We start from the raw sequence: 26,030 nt of genomic DNA, 5'->3' as shown, positions 1-26,030 counted from the left end.
ATACTTTTCTACTTTCGTCTTTCGTCTCTCGAAACAAAACTGAAGCAGGCAGCTCAGCTTCACTTGTATGATTATGAAAGAAACGCGCCAATGCCGAATATCTGCTTTTGGTGCTTAGCTCCTTGAAATTCAAATCTGCCCTGGAATGATCCTAGCGTAATGCAGTGCTATACTTCTTGCCAATGGCAGTCCTTTCTAAAAGTGGATAGATCACTATTAGTAGTTGTACCTAAAGGTGGTAACTAGTAGCTACTCACTACTCCGCAGTAACTAAAGCGGATCTCGATGTACTCGGGTCAATCCCCGGCGGTGAAGTGAACCTCCCCTTCATTCTCCCTCCAACATGATTCCCCCCTGCGACCCCTCTATTCTCGAACACAACCCCAAGTTCAAACGACTCTATGAGAACCTAACACTCAATATCCTGAACCCGGATGGTTCGACACGCGTCCACAGCGCCGACCCGGCGCGCACAGTCGTTGCGGAGGTAAGTCGTGGTGACGCGCCTTGCCATGTCACACCAAACATATATGCCAGTGGCTGTATGAGAAACAGAGCAGCAGTTCTAACGATCTCCCCGTGTCATGAGAACAGGACCTGAAGCAATGTCAAATCCAGAGCAGCAAGCGGCGAATCAAAGAGCGCATCCTCAAACAACTGGCGTTTGCCTCGGACAGCGGGATACCCGAAGAGGTGAGCAGTACAAACGAGTTCATCCCTGCCCATGGGACAGGACACCGATACTGATACCATACTCTCGCCTCCTATACAGTGTCACGATAATCTTGCCATAATATCGTTATACCTCGAAACATCATCCGCCGCAATCGAGCCCGAACCACTAGTTCCAGCATTCGGCGAGAACGAGGAAGAGAACGAGAACACAGCTCTCTCTCTCCTACTCCCCGAATTCTCAACCTTCTATAACACAATCCCAACACTCTCCCGGCACATCTCAACCCAACTCTCAAATTCAATCGCAGACCTCCGCTCTCTAACCACGGACGACCCCTCAAACGAACCCGCATCCTCCCGCTCGACATCAACATCAACATCAACATCAACAACACACCACGCCCGCATCAGAGCCCGCGACAAACGGCTCCGAACCTCAATGGCACCCGTCAAACTCCTCTCAACACATCTAGCCGAGCAAGTCGCATATCTGCGCCGGAGACAATTATTCGAACTACCCACCGCGCGACGCGCGATGGCAGCGACGGCGACGCAATTATTAGCTGCCCAGGCTGTTGTTCTGGAGCGTATTGTTGTCATTCTTGAGAGGGGCATGCATGGGGCGTTGGCGAGGAGGATTAAAGCGAGGGCGGATCATTTGGGGACTGTTGCACGAGGTGTGGAGGGGAAAGTTGAGTACGTATTCCATTTCCCATGCCCCATCTCCCTGGGGTTTTATTCTTATAGAATACTCTGAATCATTGGGAGAGGTTGGCTAATTTGTTTGTTTGGTGAAGGGTTACGAAGCTTGAGATCGCTGCTATGCTTTATACGCCTGAGACGCTTGCTGCGCTGGGGAGGTATCGGGATCATTTGCGGGAGTTGAGGGGCCGGCTTGATGAGCGGGGATTTGTGGCGAAGGGGGAATTGAAGAGGTATGGGGATGTTGGGGATTTTGACGAGGAGGGGAATGGGGGGACGCTGGCGGAGATTGCGCGGCGGTATGGGGGTTTGTTGATGGAGGTTGAGAATGTGAGGATGGAAATTGCAAGGATTGGGGAATGATTTCTAGAGAAAAGGTGTTTCCCATTGGCATGTGTGCAGCTGCTGGGTATGCAGCTTGCGGGAGTTGGCTGCATAGCACATTGAGGTAGGATGAGGTGTCGAATATATGGATTTCGACCTCTATTGGGAGATGTGTCTTTATTTCAAGACAATATGAACATAACTTGAATTTGTGACAGAATGAAATCAACTTTCCTCTTAGGTAATGCTGAGAACTGGCGTGACTATGTCTCTACGCAATGCCGCGCTTTCTCAAGCAACAGTAGCCAAATGGCTACAAACCGGCACATTCTCCTTCCTACCAGGCTCAGGGAATCCAGAAACATCAACGCCCTTCCGGAAAAGCAGACAATGAGTAGATCCACCAAAATGGAACATGCCAATTTCATCACCCTTCTCCACACGCTGACCTTCTGAGACAGTGATATCGCAAGTCGAGACCTCCGCCATACCCACGCCAATAAAAGCCATAAGCCCGATAGAAGGCTCATCCGCCTCGATAAAGATCAGTGCACGCGTTGCGGCCGCAGTGATATACGCTTGGGAGATGACCTGGCCTTCTAGATCGATATCCTGAGAATGAACAGCGGGATTCCCAACACCCTCAAACAGTGGCTCAGAATAATATGTCCCGTCAACGACATAAGCCTTAACAACCTTGCCAGTAACAGGTGCATGCCAGCGGTGGTAGCTCAATGCACTAAGGAACGCCTGGTAAATGGTTCCACCGACAAACTGCTCAGCAAGAGAATCATGGCCCAGCATATCCAGAACTGAATACGGCTGAGACTTGATCCAGAATCGATCACGAGCTTTGACATTATGGGCGATCCGGTAGGGCTTGGACTCGCACGCGTTAGCAATGACACTGCCGTTTCCAGGCTCCGCAACTGGCCGCATGCCATCATGCCATGTTCGCGTGAAGAAGTCGTCCCAGGACTTGAAGCCGTGATTTGGCGCTGACGGGTCACATTTGAACATTTGGTGGAACTCGAGATTCTCTGCGGCTGTTGGGCCGATCTTCGCCGCGGCTGTTAATTCACCGTATCCCGTCTGCCCGAACCATCCCAGAGCAGACGAGCCCAGGACATTAGCTGAGGCAGGTGAGCGCAGGAACTCGCCCCAGGCATTCAGGATCTTCTTTAGCATTGCGTTGATTTCGGGGTCCAAGAATGCCGCATAGCCGCTGGGTGTGCCCATGGGCCAATCCAGCAGTGCGTTGATGGGCAGACCGACTAGACCGACTCGATGGGCTTTGTCGGTCCATGATGGTGCCGTGGTGAGTAGGTGGTTGAGGACGCGGAGGAAATGGTGATAATCGCGGATCTCGGGGTGGCCGGTGGGGTCTTGTCGGTATGGTCTTTTGTGAGGGACTTCTTCGAGCATGCCTTCGATGAGCATGTAGACTCTGGTGTTTGTTTCGATGAGCTGCTTGAATTCTTCCACGACTGGGTGCAGGGTGTGTTCTTTTTTGTCGACGTGTTGGATGATATCGCCGAGCCATTCACGGTGTGCAGTGTGGTTTGGGTGCATCCATTCACCGATTCTGATTTGATGGTTAGCTTCGTCAGCTTCGAAATGTGAGATACTACTTACTTGTGGAGGTGATGAGGGTCTTCATTCTTATTCGTCGACATTTTAAATAATATCTGCCGTGTAGGTAGTATTCAATGGTGTAGAGGAAAATGTACTACTAGTCAACAAAAATCAAACCCCTGGAATTTCTTTGGTTTTAAACAAGACAAATGCGGGGTTTCCAGGTGCGATCGTATGATATAATATAGTTCAAGTCGAAAGCTTAGCATTGAACTAGTTTATGTACTTGACGCTGCCAAGCATAAAACAAGAAACGTCGATGACGTCACGACAGCTATATTGTCGACTCGGAACTATTCAAGTTTATGTGACACAACAGGTGAGGGATTATTTGGACGGATGCACAAGTCGTAAAATAAACAGTCATAAAAATGAAACTGACCACTTGAATGCCATGATACCTCAAAACCAAAGCTCTTGTGCCGGAATCTACCGAGATATTTGAACATGATTTTTGCTCTACGAGGATGGCATGATGTTACTAAGAATTGCCCACCTGATAGTTATTTATAGTAATATGCTTGGGTTTCCAGGAACTTAACACTAGGCAAGTACTGGCATATTCAAATTACGCAGGGAAATACTGTTTGGTTAGGGTGGGAGGCTAAAAATGCTACAGAATCAGGAATCTGTCAGAAAAAATCTATATACTGCATTCTTTCAACCAAACGAGGTCCTGCAGACTTCTGGATAAGCACCATTAAATTTGTGGTGGAATTTGTCCCTGATAAAGGCGCGAACGTTGAAAGGAAGACGTTTGAGACCCTCACACCACTCATCATAGCGGCGGGGTTGGGTCACTTTGAGGTGGGTCAAACTCTCCTAGATCACGGAGCAAAGGCTGGGAGAAAGAACCATCGTGGCCTGACGGTACTGACAGCGGCCATTCGAGGAGGGCACAAGAAGGTAGTGAAAATCCTTCTCTAAAACCAGGCAAGCGTGACTCAGAGAGGGTTTGAAGACAATATGCCATTTCTACTGGCAGTTGACAGCGGAAAAGACGACATAGTGCAGCTCATGGTAGACTCAACAAGCAAAAGTGGCCGAATAAGAAGAGAGTTCCACGAGCTGTCGGAATTAAAGCTTCAAGTACTAGTAAGTGCTACATGTGTAATATACCTAGGTATATGTACAACAAAGTTAACTAATTCGTACGGCGTTGTATACTCCGCAGTCACATGACTCTCCGCAACTTTTTCCGCCAAGCCAAACTTTGCTTCACTTTTTGCCTCTTTTCTTGGTTCCTGACTCAACTTTCACCCCTCAAAATAATCACAGACAATACAAGACAAAAAGTTATCCTCCGAGTCTCTCAAAATGGCTGACGACGCCCTCTCCATCTACGATGAAATCGAAATCGAAGACATGACCTTCGACCCCGCCATGCAGATCTACCATTTCCCTTGCCCATGCGGGGACCGCTTCGAGATCGCCATCGATGATTTGCGCGACGGGGAAGAAATTGCTGTGTGTCCGAGTTGCTCTTTGATGATCAAGGTTATTTTTGACTTGGTATGTTTGACCCGGGGAAGAGGCAAGCGGGCAAGTGGGGGATTGCGCGCTTTGCTTAACATTTGACCTGGCCCGGCCTTACTAATTTCTTTCCCTCGACGCATAGAGCGATCTTCCTGCCCCGGATAATGGACCTGGCTCGGGCTCTGTTGCTGTGCAGGCATGAGTCACCTTCCGACGATACAATAGACGTGAGACATGCAAAGACGTTGTCTCAACAGCGCCAGCGCGACTGCCGGTAGAATGGAACATACTGCGACTTTGTCTTGACAGCGCCAGCGTGACTGCCGGCGGAGTGAAACACGCACAGGGCGGATATGACGCATCGCAACAGCTATCCACATGTACACTGTGGAGTACAGCGCATACCCACCGGCTTTGCAGGTTCCGCGTTCGTTCGCCAATTCGTTTTACCAGTATGTCTGGATATGCGCGTGCGCGCTGGAAATCGGGTCGCCGCACGGGCATATGCTCTGCAGACGAAAGAGATCCCCCCCACCAAGAGACTGCTGCGCGGCGAGTTCTTCTCATCGTGATAAAGATTTTCCGAAACAATTCAACTTGATAGCTACAAGATCCTCACGCGCTGTTCAAGGGGCCTCGGAATCGCCGTGAGAAATTGTTTTTGTCTACTTTTTTTATAATGAGCCAAGATGGTACTGTTATTCACTTTGCCAACAGATTGTCTTGGCCTGACCACAAGGTTCTCAAGTCCAACCGCTCGAATACAAAGCAGTTGGGCTTAGACACCACAAAAGAGACCTATCAGCTACCAGGCTCTACAATACAAAGCAATGAACCCACTCGAATGCAAAGAATACAAGTCAATGATTCATACCTCACAATAGTAAATGCAACCAAAACCTAAAATACAATGTCCCATCACAACCAATCTCCCACAGAGCCAGCCCTCTGTGGTCTCAAGATTCCTTGCCCGCCGTATATTGCAGGCAGACAGACACGCCGGGCGGAATCAATCTACTCCACAATCTGCGAATAAACATCCTTCGGCAACTGAATACTCAACTCCGTATTAAGCAGATCCGTCAGGTTAGATCCATCCCGCAAATAAATCCACTGCCCATTGGCGAACTCCCGCGTCTCCGCCTTCTCGTGCATGCGGTCGCCCTCAACGATCCAGTCGTACCGCTTGGGCCCGGAGAGGGGGAAGAGAGCCAGATTTGCTTGTTTGGTGGTTGTTTGTTCAGGACGTAGGTTCCAATACTCGGAACGGAGACGTTTAGAACGCCGGCCTGGTCAAGTTAGTGGGTGTGGTGTTTGAAAGGAACTGCGCCGGGTGGATTTCTGGCTGGTCTGGTCGGAGATAAATTGCACTTACACTATACTCTGCTTCAACATCGCTGCCTTCCTCTTGCGCTCTCTCCAGCTCTCCGAGTAACACGTTGAAATAGTGCTCTGAGTACTCATAATACTCTTCCGCGGAAAGTGGCGTGGGCTCTGTGACGTGTGCTGCGGCGCCGGCAGCGGGTGTTTGGGTGGCTGGTGGTTGGGGGTTCTCTGTATCAGGCTGCAGGCCCTTGGAGAAGGAGCCGGTGGAGTGGAATGAGCGGGCTGTGGTAGCAATAGCTGGCATAGAGCTATTGGAGCTTGAGCTCGGGCGGAGGAATCGGGTTGGTGGAGTGTTGAGCGCGGCAAGACGAGCCGGTCGGGCTGTGAAGCGAAGGACTCTGGGGGCTGTTCGGGAGAGCATTATTGGTGGTGTTGGGTCTCTCTTTTTGGAAGGATTGAATGGATGAGTTGAGAGGAGAAGTCTATGGTGGAGGCGGAGGTCGTTCTTGTTGCGGAGAGGGCTACATCATCGTGCAGTACACCGCCTTCCGCATCCGGTATGAAGTGGTGGTTGTCATTGATGATGTGCTTAGTGGTTTTATTCGGGCTTGATTATGCTTGAGTTGAGTTTCAATAATCAAATTTGTGTATATATGATAATTCTCTATTTTAAAAAGTCAACATGAGAATGTGGATGTGGAAGTGGCCGCGCAGGTAGTAGTAGAGTAGATTGCACAGAATAGTTAACTACTACCTTACTACTACCCTGTCTATCAAAGTGAATTGAAAGACAAAACAGTACAGATTGAAAGATAGTCTGATTTTACATTGGTTTAGTTTTTCCTTTTCCTAGCTAGTGGTAACTTTGTGTGAGCCATTTCCCCTATCAGGAATTATTCTCCCAAAATAACGTTCTAAGTATTTTTAGTATGTGTCATGAGGACATCCTGATAGAATTAGGGAAGCACTAAGATGGCTTGCTCTGTGAAACTAGGTGGATACAGGGATAATAACATCTTTCAAAGTCTTGATTTGGATTTCGCTATGCATATAATTAGTAAAATGAAGGGAATTGGGAAGTCATTCTCTTACCTTCAAGCTCGGCCTTCTTTGTCCTAAATCTCGCAGCTGGCTCCCCACTTGCGAGTCTCTCCGAGAGAGCATCGGTGGCATTATAAACAGCCAGGACCCGTTCACTCCTGAGGGGTATATTCTGCAGCCGCTTTGTCTCCATCATACTGGCACCGTCATTGATCTGAAGCTGTTTCTCCAGAAATTGGACGACGGAATCATGGAATCCCTCAACAGGGAATACTCTGTTGACCAAGCCCCAACTTTCCAACTCCTGCACAGTCAACTTTCGACCAAACATGAGGAAGTCATTCGCGCGAAGCACGCCAATGTGTCTCGCGAGGTTGGTCGCAGATCCTGCTTCTGGCACCAAAGCTAGCGAATTAAAAGGTACCTGAAGATATGTGTTCTCGGCAGCAAGGACAATGTCGGCGATTCCTTGGAACCAAGCTGCACCTCCTCCAACCCCAGGGCCGTTCAGGGCCAAGACAAATACTTTTTTGTGGTCGATGAGTGCTTTGAGCAACTCGATTACTAGTAAACTTGGTCAATAAAGAATCTGAATTTCGTTCTGGAAGTATCTTTCTTACCCAACGAAAAACGTTCGAGATGGGCGACTTTCAGTTGAACTTTCGTCAGGCGATCAGCTCCTTCATCAAGTGGCCGCGAACCTATTTTTTCATATATTTAGAAAAGTATTTGAAGAGGAAGACTTTGAAAATCGTCTGACCTCGCACATCAGCACCGGCTGAGAAGAAGCGACCTTCTCCCGTCAAGACAGTAAATACAGTATTTGGGTGTTCTTCGAGTTCTCGCACTGCATGTAATGTATCCACAAGAAGATTGCCTCCAAAGGAATTCAGAGACTTGGGACGATTAAGCTGAGATATGTAAGTATCTCAAGATATTCGCAAGAAAATGGGGCTTTGTACTTTGATGATCCCGATCTGACCCTTCACTTCAACCTTGATATCTGTGTAATGATACGGCACCATTGTTGTAGGCAGTATTGTCGACTATTGTCTTTTTTTATATATATATTTTTTTCGCAGTTTCAAAGAAGAATCGCTTTCTTGTGTCTTGATCAAGAGGGTACATCATCCCTTACAGGGGAATCCCAGCAGACATTAAGACCGCCAGGCGTCGGTACCCCGCACGGAACGCCTCGGATATGCCCCACAAGGCCGAGGCTGAGGCTGGCTTTATGTTCAAGTTCATCCTTCATGCTGCTCAAAGGGATTGGGTCTTTGGTGAGTGAAACGGTCATTTGCTCTGAGACCCACCGCGCATCGATGACGTGGGACGAATTGGTTTCAGTTAACCCTGCAACTAGAAATCTCATCCTTTCAAAGACCAGCTTACGGAACTCCCATGCTTTGACTACACACGACGTGTTCGTCTGTGACTAGTCATAACACTCGGAACAAATTGTACATCGCCTGCTTTATCTCGTATTTGCACTGACCACTATCACCACCGATCGCTTTATAGAGTCTAAGACTTTCCAGGAATTCGCACGTCTCTCACTCGTCTCACGACCTTAGAAAAGAATGATCTGACAGGCTCTTGCAGCCACAGCGGAAAGGCTCTCAGAGATCCGGCGACCCTTAGGTGCCGAGGAAGCACAATTTGGCCGCTCTTTCGTTCGAAAATATGCTCCAAAACTGCCTGCGAAACAACCTTCGGGCTCATCAGCTCCTGACCAAACTCTGCTTGATATTCTGTAAAACCCTTGATCATAGGTGTCTTGACCCAGAGAGGATGAACGATACTAGTAATTATGAGCTGACGATATTCCATCTTCCGATCGTTGGAAACTAACCTAGTTCGCACATTCGGCGCATCGTACCAAAACTTCAATTCCTGCCGAAGGCCCTCATGAAAAGCGAGAGCGCTGGCTTTGGAACAGCAGTAATCAACCATCTCGCCGACAGCAACAAAACTCGCAATACTCGCCATGGTAATAACATGACCTTTGTTCCTGCAAATCAAACCAGGCAGGAATTCCTTCATGATCAGAAAATGCGAGATCGTATTGACATCGAACGTCCGACGCAGCTCACTTTCTGATTTTTCAAGGATGCTACCGTGGTGAAAGACGCCGGCATTATTGACGATAATCGTGGGGTCTCCTTGCGTCTTTCGAATGGACGCAGCCACTTCGGAGAGAGAAGCAGCGGACGTGATGTCTGTTTCGTAGAAAATTACGTTTTTCGGAAGCTTTGCTGTTGGTCGCTGTATATCGAGAATCACGACACGAACGCCCCTTTCGGAAAGGTCTTGCATGATTTGTTTTCCGATTCCTCCGTTGCCTCCTGTCAGAAGGACCAGCTCATTCTCCGAGACCCATGGGTCGCTGGATTGGTAGTTGTTCAAAACCCTTTCTGAGATTCTGGAGTGGATGTAGTAGACAACGAGCAAGCTAGAAAGAGCTGCAAATATTTTGAAAGCGGCTGAAGCATGCATGATGCTAGACAACGATGCAAGCCACCCGAATGATGCGTCAAGACCCTGACCTGCCATGCTTTAGGATAATGATTTCAAGGAATAGGCTACTTGGACAAGCGAATCTCCAGGAAATTTGGGGAAACGAGAAAAGCAGCTTCCAAGCCTTATTTATGGACAAACCCATTGACTAAATTCGGGTCTACTGTGATCAACCAGCGGAAGATATAACCGACTGGTGGGCATTACTTAGAATACATAGAGGTGGGTAGTAGAAGAAGGAAAAGCGCATGGCAATCATATACTCGTATCACCCACAGCTGAGGGGCTAGCTGAAGCGAGCGAACCCCGCCTGAGCGACCTATAAATATTGAGTCACTTTCGCTCTTATTTGTCACTGAAGAGGGCATCATTTTCAGGTCAAGTACCTAGATCAAACTAAATTGTAGATCTGTGACCAAAGCGCCGAATAATGATCCCGGGAAGCTTGTGATTGATGTAGGGGAGGCATTCGAGGACACCATCATGCAGTGCTTTTTGTACTCAGCCCCGCATTCAGCCAATCGCTTCGAATTCACCACTCAGCGATATTACAAACATACGGACAACTCAAAGGTAGAGCGCTTAGCCGAGGAAGATCCAAGAGGCATTTTTAACGACAGATTTGCGCCATGATCGAGTACCTAGGCACTAGAATTTGTTTTCAACGAATTATAGCTCGAATATATGCAATATAGGAATCTAGACTACAAGGCTCTGGTGAAGCCCTTCGCCCCCAAATGGAAGCAGACTCCTCCAATTAGAAGACTTTGCACCACACCTTAGCATTGTGTGACGTAGCTCTCATTGTTGATTGGCCTCTCCACCCCCTCTGATTTGGGGGCTTGCATGATCTGATATCCGTGAACCTTCTCCAAACGGTGATATCCGCAAGTCCATGCGTCTGCAATCATCGACTCTCGGATCAAAAGTAATTTGACTATAAATGTACTGTTTTGATATCTGTGGAGGTCTCATGAAGCTGAATCGAATCTGGGGTTTCTCTTTACGAACAACTTTAGCACACAACAGTCCCGGCGTACTTGTTTAGTTGCCATTTTTGGACAAGCTCCAGTACCATCTTTAAGATCAGCATATACTAGATAGCAACCTCCTGTGAGAAGCTGAATAATCCTGCTCAATGGTGGGACCTATACTGGAGCAACAGTATCAACCTGGGGACATTCACGTCATAATCTCAAGCTGAGAATTTAGGAAAAACTTTGATTAGAAGGGCAAGGAGTGTGGATTTGTGGTTTCCCAATACAAACACACGCTAGAAGTTCCTGTTTTGATATCTGGTTGCTTATTTGGTCAACTGAGTTCTCATGAGGAAGGTCAGGTCTCATTAGGGGAAATGGGGCCATGGGGGCCAACCCACATAGTGCAATATAGAAGAACAGCGGACTCGGTCTCCATCGCGAGCACCAGTAAAAGTAAAAGCTAACACCAACCCATCAAGATATACCCAGCAATCAATGCGAGGAACCTTAAAAAACCCAAGTGGCCAATGTTTCATTTTCACCCGTCTTGGAGAATCGAATATCAGACTCGCTATATATAGCTCGCTGGAGAAATCTAGTAACTACGTAGCTTTCAGTGAGCCTTCCCTCATCCTTCCTTTTAGTAACCTGATAGTATTAGGGCTCAATCTGAAATTTGCCATATTCAAAAGTGGCTTTTGCAGGTTTCATCATACTCGGAGAACAACAAGAGCCAATCAAAATTTTTATTCTCGTTATCAGTAATTTTTGCTAGATTAGGATTGGTTTAAATTTGTAGCAGTTCAGTTGCGAAGAGATCAAGATCAATAATGTAATAGCCTTGAACGCGAATACTAAACATGGAGCGATACGAAGAGGAATATGCATGAACTACATAGATACCAAGATATTACCTTCGAATGTCTAGGTGCTAAGGCATGCTAGCGAACAGCTTGCAATTCGTTACAGAATCAAACCGAAATTGCCGTCAGTGATGGTAAAATTAAACAAGGCTATAGGGACGAGTGCTCGCTCAGTACTGTAAGCCTGGATCCAATTCCAAGAGAATCGCTCTAGCTAAGTGCTGTTCGATTCGAGCAATCTGATTAATCCACGTAGGCGTATTGTATAGCCAGTCTAGACCTTTGTGCCCGTGCTATATCGTACATTAAAAACGGTATCATAGAGTCACAGTGTAAATGACTATGTCGGTCTCCGTAGATGATACATCAAATCAACCTAACTCGCCCAGCCTCGAACACCCGACAAACCAGCCAAGTTTAAAAGGGGGTGGGAAGATCCCGGATTCTGCATCCCCGCCCGATCTATCGACCAGCCTAAATTTAAACATGGTCTAGATGCGAAAAGGGGCTTCTTTCATCCGGATACCCCGGAACATCTCAAAATTAAGAATTGTCTACGGGATATCGTACGATCGACTAGAGGATGGAGGACTACCTCGGCGATATCCGACGTCAGGTGCACTGAAACATGAGGCTAGACTAGAAGGCCGGAGGAAGTCCCAGGGCGGGCTGGACTACGAGGGCTGTTAAAATTAGAGCGCGCTAAGGCACTAGTTAAGTGATCCTCCCGGCTGACCTGCCGGCTGGGGCCAAATAGCGTTGACGTGGTGCCTGGACTACGTGGAGGAAGAAAGTGTTTGCGACTGGTACGCTGTATGACGAGTCTGCCGCATCTCGAGCACTCTGAAGCGTGGGTCTGTCCACATAATTCTAGAGATCAGGGGAGATCGGGGGAGAATCTCATCGAAGTGTGGCAACCCCCACAGTCGCCGGTTCCCCTCACGATGAAAAGTTATCGGGAGGCCAAGAAGAGGCAAATTTGAATGATGGCAGTGCTTTGAGTTGGAGTTATTGGAGTCAAACCCAATATCCAACCGCCAGCCACGTTACTGAAGCCGACCATGGAAAATTTTCCCAGTGGAAAACGTCTTGAGGCAATGTTCCTGAGCCACTACCATCACCGACCAGTGAAAGACGGCCTATAAGAGAAGCAAAAGTTCTCGCCCGCCCCAATGGGCATCGTAACCAATCCTCCGACTAGTCATCGGGTAGCGACCGGGAGATGGAAAGGAAATCAAACGTGTTCGCCATCCCATCCATCTGTACCACCGGGTTACGAACGGAGTACAGTACACAACGGAGCCACACCGACAAAAAGACTTCATCTTGGCCTGACGTCGATGGAAGGCCAGGCCTTCCCCACCATTCGCCAAGGTGGATGCCGAGTCGTGTGCGCCGGCGAGGCTTCGCCTGGCTAGCGCCGTGCCCTAGGGCATGGGGCTGATCATCGGCCCAAAGTGGTGTCTCAAAAGTGATTCATTTGGCGCGCAGAAGTACAGAAGTACAAAATAATGGGTCTCAGTGATCCGTTGTGTGGTGGCCGGGACTCTAGCCCTGAGGAGTCAAATGTGAAACAATGGCGTCGATCGGAGGAGGAGGCCGGAGCGACTGTGACTGGCGGGTGTCGTCATGTGGTGGCGCCTCCTGCAGTAGTCAGTTTATTCTGCAGTTGATTAGTCCAATTATTGCTGATTCATTGACAAGGCTGTGCCTGTGCCTGTGCCTGTGCCTGTGCTTAACCTATGTCTTTGTTACTGAAGTAATATCATGGGGGGGTTGGAAACAAGTCCCTTTGGATGTGACTGAAAAACATGTGGGAAATTGCGACCAGAGAATCAATATTTTGGTCTAGATCTGATTCAATGTCAATGGATAACCCCTCAATGCGATCCAAAGAAACCAGAGTTAGGGTTAGCCATCCTCGGCCTATCACAGCAAATGCCCTGAATGGAACCGCTGGAACCACCTCAAAGCGCCACCGGATCACCAATCACGTACGCTAGACACGCAAGCAATTCCGTGGTACTTGGATCCACCTCACATTATAATTCGAATATTATTACTGTATTCAAATAATATTATTCATATTCACATGGTCTGTGCCCACTGTCTGAAGTGGCCAGCATGAAGAGGGGAATTGACTCCCTGCCTAACCGCCCTCCCTAGATGCTGCTAGTCAGGCACATTGCATCAATTGGATATAGCTGTACTCCGTACCAGGTGAATTGAAACTTGAAGAGGATTTATAGAATGAACTCATAGTGTCCAAAATATAACCTTGAAATTCGTAAAACTTTCTCTGCTGGTTCCTGTCCCCGCCAACGGTCTAGACATTCCAAAGTGGAGGGATTTAGATCTCTCGTGGAGTAGGCACTAATGATCCACCTTCAGTAAAAAATGTATCAAGTGAAGCGCCCCGCTGGTGCTTGAACCAATAGATGTACAGTGTAAGCCTGTCAGGTCTCGTCTTGCCTCCCCCTGGTTTCTCCCCGACTTGCGTACCACGGTAATTTCCAAAATTTGACGCTGCTGGTTGGGCCAAGCGGGTCATTGAAGAAAGAAAAATAAATCATTTACTAGTACCGAATCCCCTCATTCACCGATAATTCCCATGTGGCGCCGGAATGATCCAATAATGATTCCTCCCCTGATCCACCACCAGCGACAATGAGGATGAGGAACGGTCTGGTTCCAGTCGGGTGGTTTGGCTGGTAGGTTTGACGCACAACGAGCAGGGGTATCGGCGGTGCATTTAATAGCGCTTCTTCCCCCGATGCATGTACACTTTCTCTCCTTCCTTCCTTCAGTTTACTCAATCATTCATTCCTTCGGTCTTCGGTCCTTTTTTGCTTTCCTAGCTCCTGTGCCGTGCACGGTCTAGTCCTTCCTTTATCAACTTCACTCATTTCGAGAACAGGCTTCTCTAGATCTTCTGATCATTCCAATCCTTCGATCCTCATTCATTTTCGGATCAATCCAACTACTACAACAAATCAGTCAAAATGGTTTCCTTCACTAAGCTGTTCACTGCCGGCCTGATGGCCACCTCCGCCCTGGCTGCCCCCGTCAAGAAGCGCAGCACCAGCAAGCGTGGTGCCGCTTACAACGACGTCTCGACCGTCTCCGCCATGACCAGCAGCGGAAACGTTGCCTGGGCCTACAACTGGGCCATGTCCCTGTCCGGCGACTTGCCCACCGGTATCGACTTCGTCCCCATGCTTTGGGGAGCCAAGGACTTCGGCGGCTGGGTCACTGCCATCGAGACCGCGCTTTCTAGTGGCAGCGAGTACATCCTAGGCTTCAACGAGCCTGACATCGCCTCTCAGGCCGACATGTCTGCCTCCGATGCAGCCAGCTACTACATGAACTACATCACTCCTTACTCCGGCAAGGCCAAGCTCATCTCGCCCGCCGTTTCATCCTCCACCAACGAGGGCCAGGGTCTGAGCTGGTTCAACTCGTTCATGAGCCAGTGCTCTTCTTGCCAGATCACTGGTCTCGCTGTCCACTGGTATGGCACCACCATCGACGAGTTCAAGACTTTCGTCCAGCAGGCTATCACCGCCGCTAGCGACAACTCTCTGTCCGAGGTCTGGATCACTGAGTTCGCTCTCTCCGCCGATGCAGGTGGTATTGCCGACCAGGCTACCACCAACGCCTTCATCACCGAGGCTATTGCCTACCTCGATAGCGAGTCTGCCGTCACCCGCTACTCTTACTTCATGTCTGCCGATAACTACCTCCTCACCAACGGTGCTCTCAACACCGTCGGCGAGACCTACTGCAACTAAAGATCCCTTTTACCAGGCATGGTATGAGGCGAAGTGTGAGGTGTGAGGTGTGAGGTGAAGCAACAAAAGTCTCGGCATCGGCCGAGTCGGGGCGTTACGGACATATTCTGCAACAAAGATGGGTTTTCTTTCGGCGTCACGGAATGAAACCGGGCATGTGCGCATCCCGGCACTCTTCCAGCGTTTTGGCGCATTTACGGGTCTCATCTGGGTTTCATTTCTTTCTTTGTCCATATTAGATATCTAGGTTGAGTCAATACGAGAATCTTTTCTCTAAGTTCTATGTTCTTTTCGAGTAAAACACACGTAGATGTTGTAGTCGCATTGGCTAAAATGATGCGAAACCAAACCATTTAGGCACCGTGGCTCAATATCAATAGCGTACATTTATTTTCATCTACCACTTTCTATAGTGTCTCTTACTCGGTTATACTTCAAAAACCGTTATCAAAGCCTCACGCCTCATGGAATCCCGTAGAATCTTGGCAGTACCGGCGATCCGACCTCCAAGACTAGTATTCTACCTAAGAAAGGCTATATCGGTTGATTAGTGGCCTAGAAAGCGGTATATCAGTCACAATCATGGCCGGGGCATTCCGATTTTACTTTCCAGGGTCCAGCGGCAGGAATTTGATCATACAGCTAATTTCGGCACTGCTGTATTCACATAAGTCGCTGCGAACATGTCTTTCCGTGATCTTCCCAACGAAGTCATATTCATGATAGCAACACACATCGATAGCGAAAAGAACATTTCGTCACTTACCAGAACATGTAGATCATTCCACAATGTGCTCAATAACTATCTTTACGAACGAAATGTCGACCGCGGAGCCCCGGCAATATCCTGGTGCGCTGAGCACGGCCTCGAGAAAAGTATTGGGCGATTATTGAAAATTCAAGCCCGCAAGAAATCAAAAAGCTCTCTCCAACAGGTCAATTCATTCAATTTTATTGATTCGCCTCTCCGGTCCGCTATCTGTCAAAACCACGCTCCAATAGTCAAGCTCCTGCTTCAGTATGGAGCGGGTGAAATAAGCGGCTTCCCGATCTCAACTCCCCTCCATACCGCCGTTGAATATAGCAGTGAGCAGGCTGTGCGAGAGATCTTGAACCATGGGTGTGATATAGATTTAATTGTTCCAAGGGGAGCAGAAACCGCCCTCGTCGTCGCCGTGAGAACGCAAAAGCAAGAGATTGTGAAACTGCTGATTGAGCACGGGGCGTGTCTGAATACAAAGCCACACGTTCCAGCCGAGGCGGCAGAATGGGAAAGACTTATCTGGACAACCCCTTTCCATACCGCCGTTGATGGGCAATATGGAAATCGTGAGATGGCAGAGTTGCTCCTTTCACTGGGAGCTGATGTCAATGTTCGATGTGGGGACGGCGGCACGCCTTTGCATTGGACAACACGCGATATGAATTTGGATGACTCTCGGTGGCTTTTGGAGAAGGGGGCGGACCCCAATCTCGTTGATGATCGGGGGGAATTCTCCACTTCATGTTGCGATTAATCATAGCCGTCATGGCGCGAAATTTGTAAGGCTTTTTCTTGAACATGGGACCGATCCGAATTTGAGGTGCAGGACGACATCTATGAACGAAGAAGCACCGAAGCATCCATTGGAATTAGTGGAGGGATTGAATAGTCCAGAAGTTGAGCAGTTACTTCGGGATTATGGCGCTGAGCTTCCAGAGTCTGCATAAGTAGTGAAAAGCTCCAAGATAGTATGTTCCTTCAAGTTCTGATCGAACATGAAAGTTACGAAAGCTTAGCCCACTAGGTAGTTTAATTCTACAGAGCAAATTTTCTTTTTCAATAAATTCAAATTCTCTGATTCTTCAATGTGGCAGTTGCCGAGTAACGATGGAGGGGACACTACAGTACTACTAGTAGCGGATCGAACTTCAATGACCTTGAAAATTCCAGTTACCTAAGTCACCACCGTTGGAGGAATCTTGGGTTGAAATAGTCGACACCGCGCGTTGAGTCTCTCCGACACAAGAGCTATTGACTCAATAAATCTCGAGCTAATTGGGAAAGACATTCGGATAGCGAAAGACCAGAGAGAAGGTGCGGGCGAAGACATAGAAAAGAGAACATAATAAAACAGAACTAGCAAATAAGAGCAAGTAAGGGTATGAGGTAGTGACGATAAAATGTAAATAGTGAACAGAAGAATGTGCCATGCAAGCGCTTGCCAAGGTGCACACCGACCAGAGTAAGAATACAAACTTGACGATGACCTATAATGCAAAACCTCCGAAGGGAAATAAAAAGTGGAAAAAGGAATGGTAAAAGTACGCCCGAGTCCCTATGCAAAAAAAAAGCAAATTACAGAGTGGTAAGAAAGGGTAAAAAGAATAATAATCGCAACCTTTTCCCGCCCGCTGACAAGTTCATAATACAGTCATCCCGACCATATTTCAAAAAATACAGTCCTCACAGCCATATTGCCGTTGTGATATGGTATGTTTAATGTATTCAAGAAGTGATAGTGTATTTATTTCAAAAAGGGTTGACCTGACCTAATTTAGATCAAGATATACCTAATAGTTATATCTTTGATCTTCTGATTAACTTCTGCAGGTTTGAACCTACTAATCTTTTAAAACATCCATGGATCTGAGCATGAATTTACGAAATTCGATATATCTGGGCTTTTTCTTCTATAGCCCTGGAATTCTGTAACCTCAGACTTCGAAAGTCTCGCTCCGGCTCAGGCTATCCCCAATCTAGAGATCTACTTCCGTAACCTTGGAAATTTACCCTCTCCCCAAGTCGTGGTCGATACCTAGGTATTTCTATGTTAACACAGTCTAGTGTGATGCCTGTAATACCTGTCCAAAAGTATATACCTAGGCATGAGATAAATATACTGTTATTTTAACCTCTAATATCCCATCAACTTGAAGTGAGCCTATCACTAATACCTCATCGAACTAAACCATAACTATTTTAAATATCCCAGACAAGTCGTTCATTGAACGCAAGTTATGGGCGGATGTTCTTCGCCTATCGGCTGAACAATATGTCGCTATCGAAAGCACTATGGACTCACTATCCGAATACTTTGATGTCAAGCAAAGTCCAAGATCCTCGCATGAGACATCCGGTCCTTCTTGTAAGGATCTGGTACCTAGGTATTAAGTGATACAAACCCTCCAGAGCTCATTCCTATCATATATCTCATCGCTTGCTCTTTCTCTTTTTTTGTCTAGGCTTATTTTACTTTATACATGACATAGAGCCAATTTTACTGCCGTGAATTTTACTGCCGCAATACTACATGTTATTAGAACTGTCAAAATGCATGATCTCGGGGCGGCCGCTATTATCGCTCATAAAATATGGATCGTTTCGGAAGACTCTTCCGTTTCCGTCACACCACTAGTACCTATCAGTTGAATGAAATGACTGAGTGTGCAAACCCGCGAATCACTTCCATATCGTCCAAATCTTTATCATAATATAGCAAAAGAGACATCGGTTTTGCTTTGCACCAAGAAAACTAAAAATTGAAATGAAGTATAGAAATGTAGTCCGTCGGATTGTTAGTATTGAGGGTAGACCAGTATCATGACGTAATGGATATTTTGGCGGCACCGCCGAATCACAATCAGCCATTCGGTGAATTTCGCAAGCGGTGAAGGCTCACAGAAGATGTGAAGTTGTGACCACTCGAACGGGTGAGCCTTCCGATACACATTCTTGTGTTTCGGGCGATATTCTAACCAGCAGATCATCCTTGCCTGAATTCAGAGTGCGACAACACAATAATATTGTGAGATAATGAATACACCCCGGAGAAAACAGCGACTCTCAAGAGTGACGAAAGCGTAAGGCGATCCCTATTGAATAAGTTTTACCGAACTGAAGTCTTTCCTAGTTGCGAAGAATGCAAAAGAAGAAAAATCAAATGCACAGGGAAAGATCCATGCGAGTCTTGTATAGCTAGACGCATACCATGCGCATTCAAGCGAATCTCGAAGAAGGTGTTGGTTTCCGAGAGGTATGCCATGTAGGGTCACGACTTTTGTTGCAGAATCTCTGACCCTGTCCGATGATCAGCTATCTGCTTTCATTGCAGTGCCAGACCAATATTCCATCGAATGAAAATGTGGGAAATGAACCCAACCAGACGTCCCTGTCACCAGTATCTTCTCAGTCAGCTGCAGCTCTTGGTACGATACAAGGGCTTCCAACACTTAGTGTGTTGCTCTGATTGCTGATTAGTTATCCAATAGAACAACCAGAAACCCCAGGAACTAAATTCAGATCTGAGCACATAACAAACCCGCTAGTGTCCCCGACGTCATTTTATCTTCAGGATAGTACCGGACGATACCGTAAGCCCAGCCTCTTGACAACCGAAGATGAAGCTAATTTTCATAGGCTTTTGTGGGCCATCTTCCACGTGGGGGTTTTCACAACGAGTTTTCCTGTTGCTAAAATCAGCTATTCCCGACTACCCATCCCCAACCCTGCCATTTCACATTGACGGGAGTACGTGGAAGCTGAATTGGACTCGAACTGGTCAGCCAAGTACCACCATCCTAGATGGCCTACCATCTCTCGATGACTTTAAGTACCTTCTTAACGGAATAAAGTTCCATTCCCACCAAATGCTTGTTATGCTCGACGATGAGGAGTTTTTCCCCATCTTACCGAATTTTATCAAAAAGGACTTGAGAAAGTGAAAGAATCTCCCCTTTGGTTCATCCAATACTTGCTCCTTATATCTCTATCAAAAGCGTGTGCGGGAACATCCAGTCATTCCGAGTCTCCTCCGGGGCAAATATTCTTCGAGCGGGCCATGTCGATGATGCCCGATTTTGTGGGACTACATCGTCAGCCTAATCTAGCCATGCAGGTTCTCTATCTTGTCGCGCTCTTTCTGTTGACAGTCGATATGAAAGATGCTGCGTATGCATATGTGCGTTTTCATTTTTCGCTCAAACGTATTCTTTTCCCTTATAATGCATTGTGTCTGCTAATATTTATGCCCAGATAAGCCAATCACTCCGTATGTGCGTCATCGAAGGCCTGCACAATGAGCCCCCAAGTGAAATATTTGGACGCCAATTTGCCGCCCAGTGTCGGGATATCTGGTGGTCAGCCTACATCCTTGATCGCCAACTATCAGCAGTCATCGGGGCTCCGATATCAATACAAGACAGCCAAATATCGTGCACACTTCCAAACTCATATAAGACTTCGGAGGATGCGGAGTTCATGACCATGCATATCAAGTTAGCCAAAATTGTTGGTCAGATCTTGGGATGTAGGTTTTAATCAAATTTTCAATGGCCCTGCCCAGACTACCTTTATGGATCCGGACTTTGCTCATGTCTTTTCAGCTGTCTACAGTGGTGAGAATAAACCTCGCCGACCGTTCACCGGAACGATTCAAATGGTTCTCAGAGAGATAGCCCAGATACTACAGGAGATCGAAAGCTTAACCTCCTGTGCACAGAACGAAGCATTCAGCGCAATTTCAACTAGAAATTGTCATCTTTATTTGACTTACCACCAGGTAAATTTTCAAATCTATAGGAAAACCCAAGAATGTCAGCGGACTGGATTTAACAATTTACAGTGTATTATTCTCGCAACTCGGCCGCTTTTTCTGCATTTCCTTCATCATAGAATGGAAAAAGGCTCTCATTACGACCAACAGGGCAATGATTTGAACTCTTCGCACCTCCGACCACTTCTTGAGGCATCTTTACAATCGGCTAAGTTTTCCGTGCGGACATTTCTCATGCTTCACGAACAAGCATCTTCAGGTAAATCACCCGCACCAAAGGTCGATTACATAGGGACAGCTTGGACTAACAGCGAGGATTCGACAAAGTAGTGCCTTTGTTTCCGTTCGGCCTTGAGAACCTCTTCTCGTCGGCTTTCGTTATTGTCATAGCATACTTCATTGACCCGTCACTGGTGATGGACATGCAGCAATATGTCAATAATGTCACTCACATCTTGGTTGATTTGGCTGGAAAAAATAATGCGACTGCAAAAATCAGACAGAAGGAACTCCACATTCTACAGGAAATGCTCAAAGAGATTACAGCAAGAGAAGGGAGGCAGATAGAGTCGAACAATTTGCTCACAGCAGAGATGAGCAGCAGTTTGTCCAATTTTACACCCTACAATTCCGTCGATGAATGGGTCGGAACTATGGAAGACATCAGTCTTAGCCATACACAGATACTGAGTCTCGCACAGCAGTTGGATGGTTTGGACGGGACCGATCTGGATATGAATCTTGGATCTGGCGGCAATGATTTCTGGATTTGAAAATTTAGGAATATGGAGCGTGGGCAATTGCCCAATCGCTCTCACTGGGCACAGGTCTGCAAAACAAAACCACTCTCACCTATCAAGTCTTCCTCCTCGACGGTGAATGATAGGGTTCCAGTGTAATAAGCATTCCCTTGAACATATATCACCACACCATGTCGCGTTTCGCTGTTTTGACCTTCTATGGGGATACCCTCTTCCACAATCGTTGCGGTGAAAGCTCCAGTATTAAAATGATTCGACACAAGCGAGTTATACGCCCAGGCCTGGCCCTTGGCTCTCAACTTCTTTTCATGAGCCAATGCCATTCGCGCTGCCACACATGATCCTGTAGGAGATCGATCAATCTGATCACCGGCGAAGTAACATAGACCTGTCTCTGCCCCTGCAACGCTGTCAGGCTTGAACCCAATTTCGTGATCGACTACCATAACAGAATATAAGAAGGATAGTCTCTGATCCTCCGGATGCTGCAAAGCTTTGCGGACTTGTGGATCGGTTTCCAGGTGGCGCTTCAACTTTTTCACAGCGAACGTGACAGCGTCGAGGTTGAAGTTACGCAAGCCAGTCGAAAATCCGAGTTTTTGTATATCGACCAACGCGTAAAATGCGCCACCGTATGAGATATCGACCTCAATGGAAGTTTTGTCACCAAGCTCCGGCCACCTCACCTCGGCAGGGATAGGCACCTGCAAGCTTGTAGCAGCGCAGTACGCTGGGGTCGAGAGGAATGTGACAGGGCGAGAGGGATCGGACTTTTGACCGTCCTCGGATGTAGGAACTGTAACGCGCACAAGACCGCAGGGCGCATGGATGTTGACCTTGACCTCGCGAGCAGCAAGATCGGGCTTCAAATCCTTTCGTCGTGGGAAGACGGTGAGATCATGGGTGTCGACTAGGAACCGGCCAAGGGCGATCGTGGCATGTCCACACATGGTAGAAAAACCACTGTTGTGTGTGAACAGAGTTCCAATGTGCGCCTCGCCAGATTGAACTAGTTCGGTTTCCGGAATGATGATCGCACCGTACATGTCGTAGTGTCCACGGGGCTCCAACATAAGTCGCTTTCGAATTTTGTCGTATTGGCTCTTGGCCTGGTCACGCTGTTCGAGAAGAGTTCCCGTCAAATGAGGGAAGCCGGAATAGATGATGCGAGTCGGCTCTCCGGTGGTATGCATGTCAATGCACTTGATTGCGCCGTTCTGCTCGAGTTGTTGAACCACATCCATGGTGGCGGGGTAAAACGGTGATGATAGTCTAAAAAAAGATTGAAGTGGGGGATGAATGACATGAAAAGTGAGTCAGGGTAGTTATTTATGAATAAGAACTGTTGTGCATTGAACTGGGTCATGAATCCCTTCCCCACGTTGAAAGTGGGCCTTGTCGGAACGGATGATGCATCCGCGGATGAGCCATCCGACGCCTGCGATATCGCTGGGTGGCCACTCGGAGTATGAAAACACCACCTCGACACACAAATTGTTCGAGAGGGTTTGGAATTCGTTTTGTAACAGGTCACGATCCTAATTATTGACAATCAGAATTTTAATTTGAACGTCCCAAAGAAGTTGATTCTCTCAGACTCTGATGTTTCGAACATCCTCCTCAACCTCTCCCCCGAACAATGCAGGCAACTCATATCCTCTTTAGAAGAGGCATTGAAGAATTACGCGTCTGATCAGGTTTCATCTGAACAGAATATATTACGCCAGCCACACCGCAGCAGTATCGTCAACAAATTAAATGATACCACGCTGGTGATGCCTTCGTCGGATACTACGAACACAGCCGTCAAGGTCGTCACATTACCCCAGAATGGCCCCGCGACAGGAGCGATTACAGTCATGGAAAGAAGCGGTAGGCTTTTCAGAATGCTTAGTGCCGCTCAAGTCACCGCATTCCGCACGGCATTGGCCGTCATGAGCCTCTACGCACAGGTGGACCATATCTCCAAGAAGAACATCGTGTGTTTCGGTTCTGGGAAGCAAGTCCAATGGCACATTCGTCTGGCCCTCTTACTTTCGCCTCTCGAGATAGAAAATATCACAATTATCAACCGCGGCAGATCACGTTTAGACCAGCTGGCCGAAGACACAATTCCTCTTCTTCGCGCAAAATACCCACATGTGAACTTTCAACTCATCGCCAAGTAGGACACCCCGAGCTATGAATCTGTGCAGCTAGAATCCGCAGACGTGATATTTTGCTGCACTCAGTCTACCGTCCCGTCATTTCCGTTCAAATACCTATCCTCATCTCCCAAGATCCGCTTTATCTCGGCGATCGGATCTTACAAGTCACACGTGCATGAAATCCACGAGTCAACCCTGTTCTCAGGCGGGGGAAAGATCTTTGTTGACTCTTAGGAGGCATGCTTACAGGAATCGGGGGAACTTATTTCGGCCAATGTACCGGAGGATAAGTTGACCGAAATAGGCGAGGTTCTTTCGTTGGATGACAAGGCATCGGTATATCCTACCGGCAATCTCAATTTTAAATGTGTTGGCATGGGCATCATGGATCTAGCTATTAGTAGGAAATTGCTGGAGCTTGCACAAAAATCCGGAATCGGTAGCCAGGTGGGTGGTTTCTGAAGCGGAGTCCAAAGTGAAGTCCAGGGCTGCAGCTGTTCCATCCCTGCCAATATTTAGTTACAAGTATATAGTATCAAGAGGTGCTGCGACCCAAATCCGTTGAATACCTGCAACGCCACCTGCCATTGGGCATGTGGCATTTCATCACAAGACCAAGTTGAACCTTCAGAACTTGAAAAGTTGATGTTACTTGAATTGTGTAAAATCGCGCAAAAATACAACGACATTCTTAAGACCGCGGAAAGAGTGTAGGAAATTAGATTGATGATGGCCCGGCGGTTTACAGATAAGGCTTAGCTGGAGATAGGGTGGCATTGTCATCCGAAGGGCGTCCTATTGGTCCACACGCCCTGCCATTACATGTCTCAGACCTTCTGACAACCCACAGGCGTGAACACAACATTTGCTCAGAAAGATAATTTAAATATCAACTGGTTTCCTCAGATTGGTCTGAGGCATAGATACCCAGAAATTTGATTGGTTTCTGAGGTCGCACCGCTTTCAATCGTCGAAGGAAGAAACTCCACCCGCCCCTGCAGATTCACCGGCAAAATGACCGACATCCCCGAGAGCCTCAATTTTCGCACTGCCAGCGCAGATGATGCATCCGCCGTCCAGCAGCTCATCCAGGCCGCCTTCCGTGCCGAGGATAGCAGGCAAGGATGGGTTGCCGATATGGCGATCAATTCGCGCTTTACGGTCGACATCGCTCATATCGCCAAGACAATCACCGAGCCCGACGGCGACTTCTTGATAGCTTCCAACAAGGCCGGGGATATAATGGCGACCATTGGCGTCTCTATACGTGAGCCTGATCACGCTCGTATCTTCATGCTGGCTGTAGACCAGCGGTGGCAACAAGCAGGGTTGGGCCGACAAGTTCTTGCCTACGCCGAAGAATACTGCCAGCGGACTTGGGGCGTCACAAGACTAGGTCTAGATGCTTTGTCTACGCGTCAGGAGCTCATTTTGTGGTACCTTCGACGTGGCTATTCGAAGACTGGAGAGACAAAGCCATTTCCCCGCGAAGCATACAGTGACCTCGATCTGCCAGAGGACCTTGTCTTTGTTCAATTTGAGAAATCGATGAGCCCATTGGGTGCGTGAAAGGACAAGATTTCCATTTTGGTGGTTCTGTTGGGCAGATATATGGACAGAATATCGGGGTTGGTCCGATCACGCGGTGCGTACAATATGGAATTTGAGTTCAGTGGGTTTGAATTCCAAATCCGGGATGAATTTAGAGAACCATTGCACAGCGGCGGCTGTCGGTCGAGATGCCGGGAGTGTCGGGTTCGGGTTTTGTGCCACCAATGAAGAGATAACGGGTTATCCGATGATCAGAGATACCAACTGGCAAGATTCCCCAGAGTTGCAGTTTGCCCCAGCGTGGTGGAGATGTTTCATCGTCATAATCATTGCGGGGATTCTATTCAGGTTTTGTCTGTGGAGCTTTTTGAGTCTATAGATGAGCTAGAGGCCAAGTAGCAATAACCGAATAGCTTGGATTATCATATATGATCGGTATCTTGTACCGTAGTGCTGATTTGGTGGGTCCTGTGCCTGATCTGGGTAATCGAATGCGCAAGATAGGGTTGCCTTGCCCAATCGGAAGCTCGCCAGAGCGGGTTTGCGCGTGCCAACTCTAAATCGGGTTGCAGACCACATGAGCACTGTTTAGACCTCGATACTGCCGTTTGATCTATAAAGAAGCCATCGCATTCGCCACATAATAGCTCTACCAGAATATCAAACAGATACAGTTTTCAGATATCTCTAATTCGGATCTCGAGATC

General features: G+C 47.6%; 11 protein-coding genes across 11 annotated transcripts; 7 read left to right on the top strand and 4 right to left on the bottom strand.

Annotated features, from left to right (window-relative positions):
* Positions 1-343: 343 nt before the first annotated feature.
* Positions 344-1,740, top strand: N7533_012609 (uncharacterized protein; the record flags this gene model as incomplete). Its single annotated transcript, XM_057109259.1, has 4 exons — positions 344-487; positions 595-693; positions 773-1,371; positions 1,473-1,740. 4 exons carry the CDS (start codon positions 344-346, stop codon positions 1,738-1,740), a joined length of 1,110 nt encoding a protein of 369 aa, XP_056954360.1.
* A 252-nt stretch (positions 1,741-1,992) lies between these two features.
* N7533_012608 (uncharacterized protein) lies at positions 1,993-3,377 on the bottom strand (the record flags this gene model as incomplete). Its single annotated transcript, XM_057109258.1, has 2 exons — positions 1,993-3,286; positions 3,337-3,377. 2 exons carry the CDS (start codon positions 3,375-3,377, stop codon positions 1,993-1,995), a joined length of 1,335 nt encoding a protein of 444 aa, XP_056954359.1.
* Positions 3,378-4,653: 1,276 nt separating this feature from the next.
* On the top strand, positions 4,654-5,014 carry dph3 (CSL family zinc fnger-containing protein; the record flags this gene model as incomplete). The annotated part of the gene is made up of 2 exons (XM_057109257.1): positions 4,654-4,848; positions 4,955-5,014. 2 exons carry the CDS (start codon positions 4,654-4,656, stop codon positions 5,012-5,014), a joined length of 255 nt encoding a protein of 84 aa, XP_056954358.1.
* Positions 5,015-5,826: 812 nt separating this feature from the next.
* Positions 5,827-6,559, bottom strand: N7533_012606 (uncharacterized protein; the record flags this gene model as incomplete). Its single annotated transcript, XM_057109256.1, has 2 exons — positions 5,827-6,101; positions 6,190-6,559. The coding sequence occupies 2 exons, from the start codon at positions 6,557-6,559 to the stop codon at positions 5,827-5,829; spliced, it is 645 nt and encodes a 214-aa protein (XP_056954357.1).
* A 2,144-nt stretch (positions 6,560-8,703) lies between these two features.
* Positions 8,704-9,675, bottom strand: N7533_012605 (uncharacterized protein; the record flags this gene model as incomplete). The annotated part of the gene is made up of 1 exon (XM_057109255.1): positions 8,704-9,675. The coding sequence occupies one exon, from the start codon at positions 9,673-9,675 to the stop codon at positions 8,704-8,706; it is 972 nt and encodes a 323-aa protein (XP_056954356.1).
* A 4,866-nt stretch (positions 9,676-14,541) lies between these two features.
* N7533_012604 (glycoside hydrolase family 128 protein) lies at positions 14,542-15,330 on the top strand (the record flags this gene model as incomplete). Its single annotated transcript, XM_057109254.1, has 1 exon — positions 14,542-15,330. One exon carries the CDS (start codon positions 14,542-14,544, stop codon positions 15,328-15,330), a length of 789 nt encoding a protein of 262 aa, XP_056954355.1.
* A 683-nt stretch (positions 15,331-16,013) lies between these two features.
* Positions 16,014-16,847, top strand: N7533_012603 (uncharacterized protein; the record flags this gene model as incomplete). The annotated part of the gene is made up of 1 exon (XM_057109253.1): positions 16,014-16,847. The coding sequence occupies one exon, from the start codon at positions 16,014-16,016 to the stop codon at positions 16,845-16,847; it is 834 nt and encodes a 277-aa protein (XP_056954354.1).
* A 4,137-nt stretch (positions 16,848-20,984) lies between these two features.
* On the top strand, positions 20,985-21,637 carry N7533_012602 (uncharacterized protein; the record flags this gene model as incomplete). The annotated part of the gene is made up of 2 exons (XM_057109252.1): positions 20,985-21,123; positions 21,195-21,637. The coding sequence occupies 2 exons, from the start codon at positions 20,985-20,987 to the stop codon at positions 21,635-21,637; spliced, it is 582 nt and encodes a 193-aa protein (XP_056954353.1).
* Positions 21,638-21,678: 41 nt separating this feature from the next.
* N7533_012601 (putative proline racemase) lies at positions 21,679-22,869 on the bottom strand (the record flags this gene model as incomplete). Its single annotated transcript, XM_057109251.1, has 1 exon — positions 21,679-22,869. The coding sequence occupies one exon, from the start codon at positions 22,867-22,869 to the stop codon at positions 21,679-21,681; it is 1,191 nt and encodes a 396-aa protein (XP_056954352.1).
* A 120-nt stretch (positions 22,870-22,989) lies between these two features.
* Positions 22,990-23,793, top strand: N7533_012600 (uncharacterized protein; the record flags this gene model as incomplete). The annotated part of the gene is made up of 2 exons (XM_057109250.1): positions 22,990-23,091; positions 23,155-23,793. The coding sequence occupies 2 exons, from the start codon at positions 22,990-22,992 to the stop codon at positions 23,791-23,793; spliced, it is 741 nt and encodes a 246-aa protein (XP_056954351.1).
* A 993-nt stretch (positions 23,794-24,786) lies between these two features.
* Positions 24,787-25,341, top strand: N7533_012599 (GNAT family N-acetyltransferase; the record flags this gene model as incomplete). The annotated part of the gene is made up of 1 exon (XM_057109249.1): positions 24,787-25,341. The coding sequence occupies one exon, from the start codon at positions 24,787-24,789 to the stop codon at positions 25,339-25,341; it is 555 nt and encodes a 184-aa protein (XP_056954350.1).
* Positions 25,342-26,030: the final 689 nt, after the last annotated feature.

Source organism: Penicillium manginii (genome assembly GCF_028828005.1).
Source record: "Penicillium manginii strain IBT 31320 chromosome Unknown utg000009l:1.0-3297300.0:1.0-3298630.0, whole genome shotgun sequence".
Taxonomy (NCBI): domain Eukaryota; kingdom Fungi; phylum Ascomycota; class Eurotiomycetes; order Eurotiales; family Aspergillaceae; genus Penicillium; species Penicillium manginii.
The sequence above is the reverse complement of the archived record's forward strand: the minus strand, read 5'-3'. Positions and strand labels throughout refer to the sequence as shown.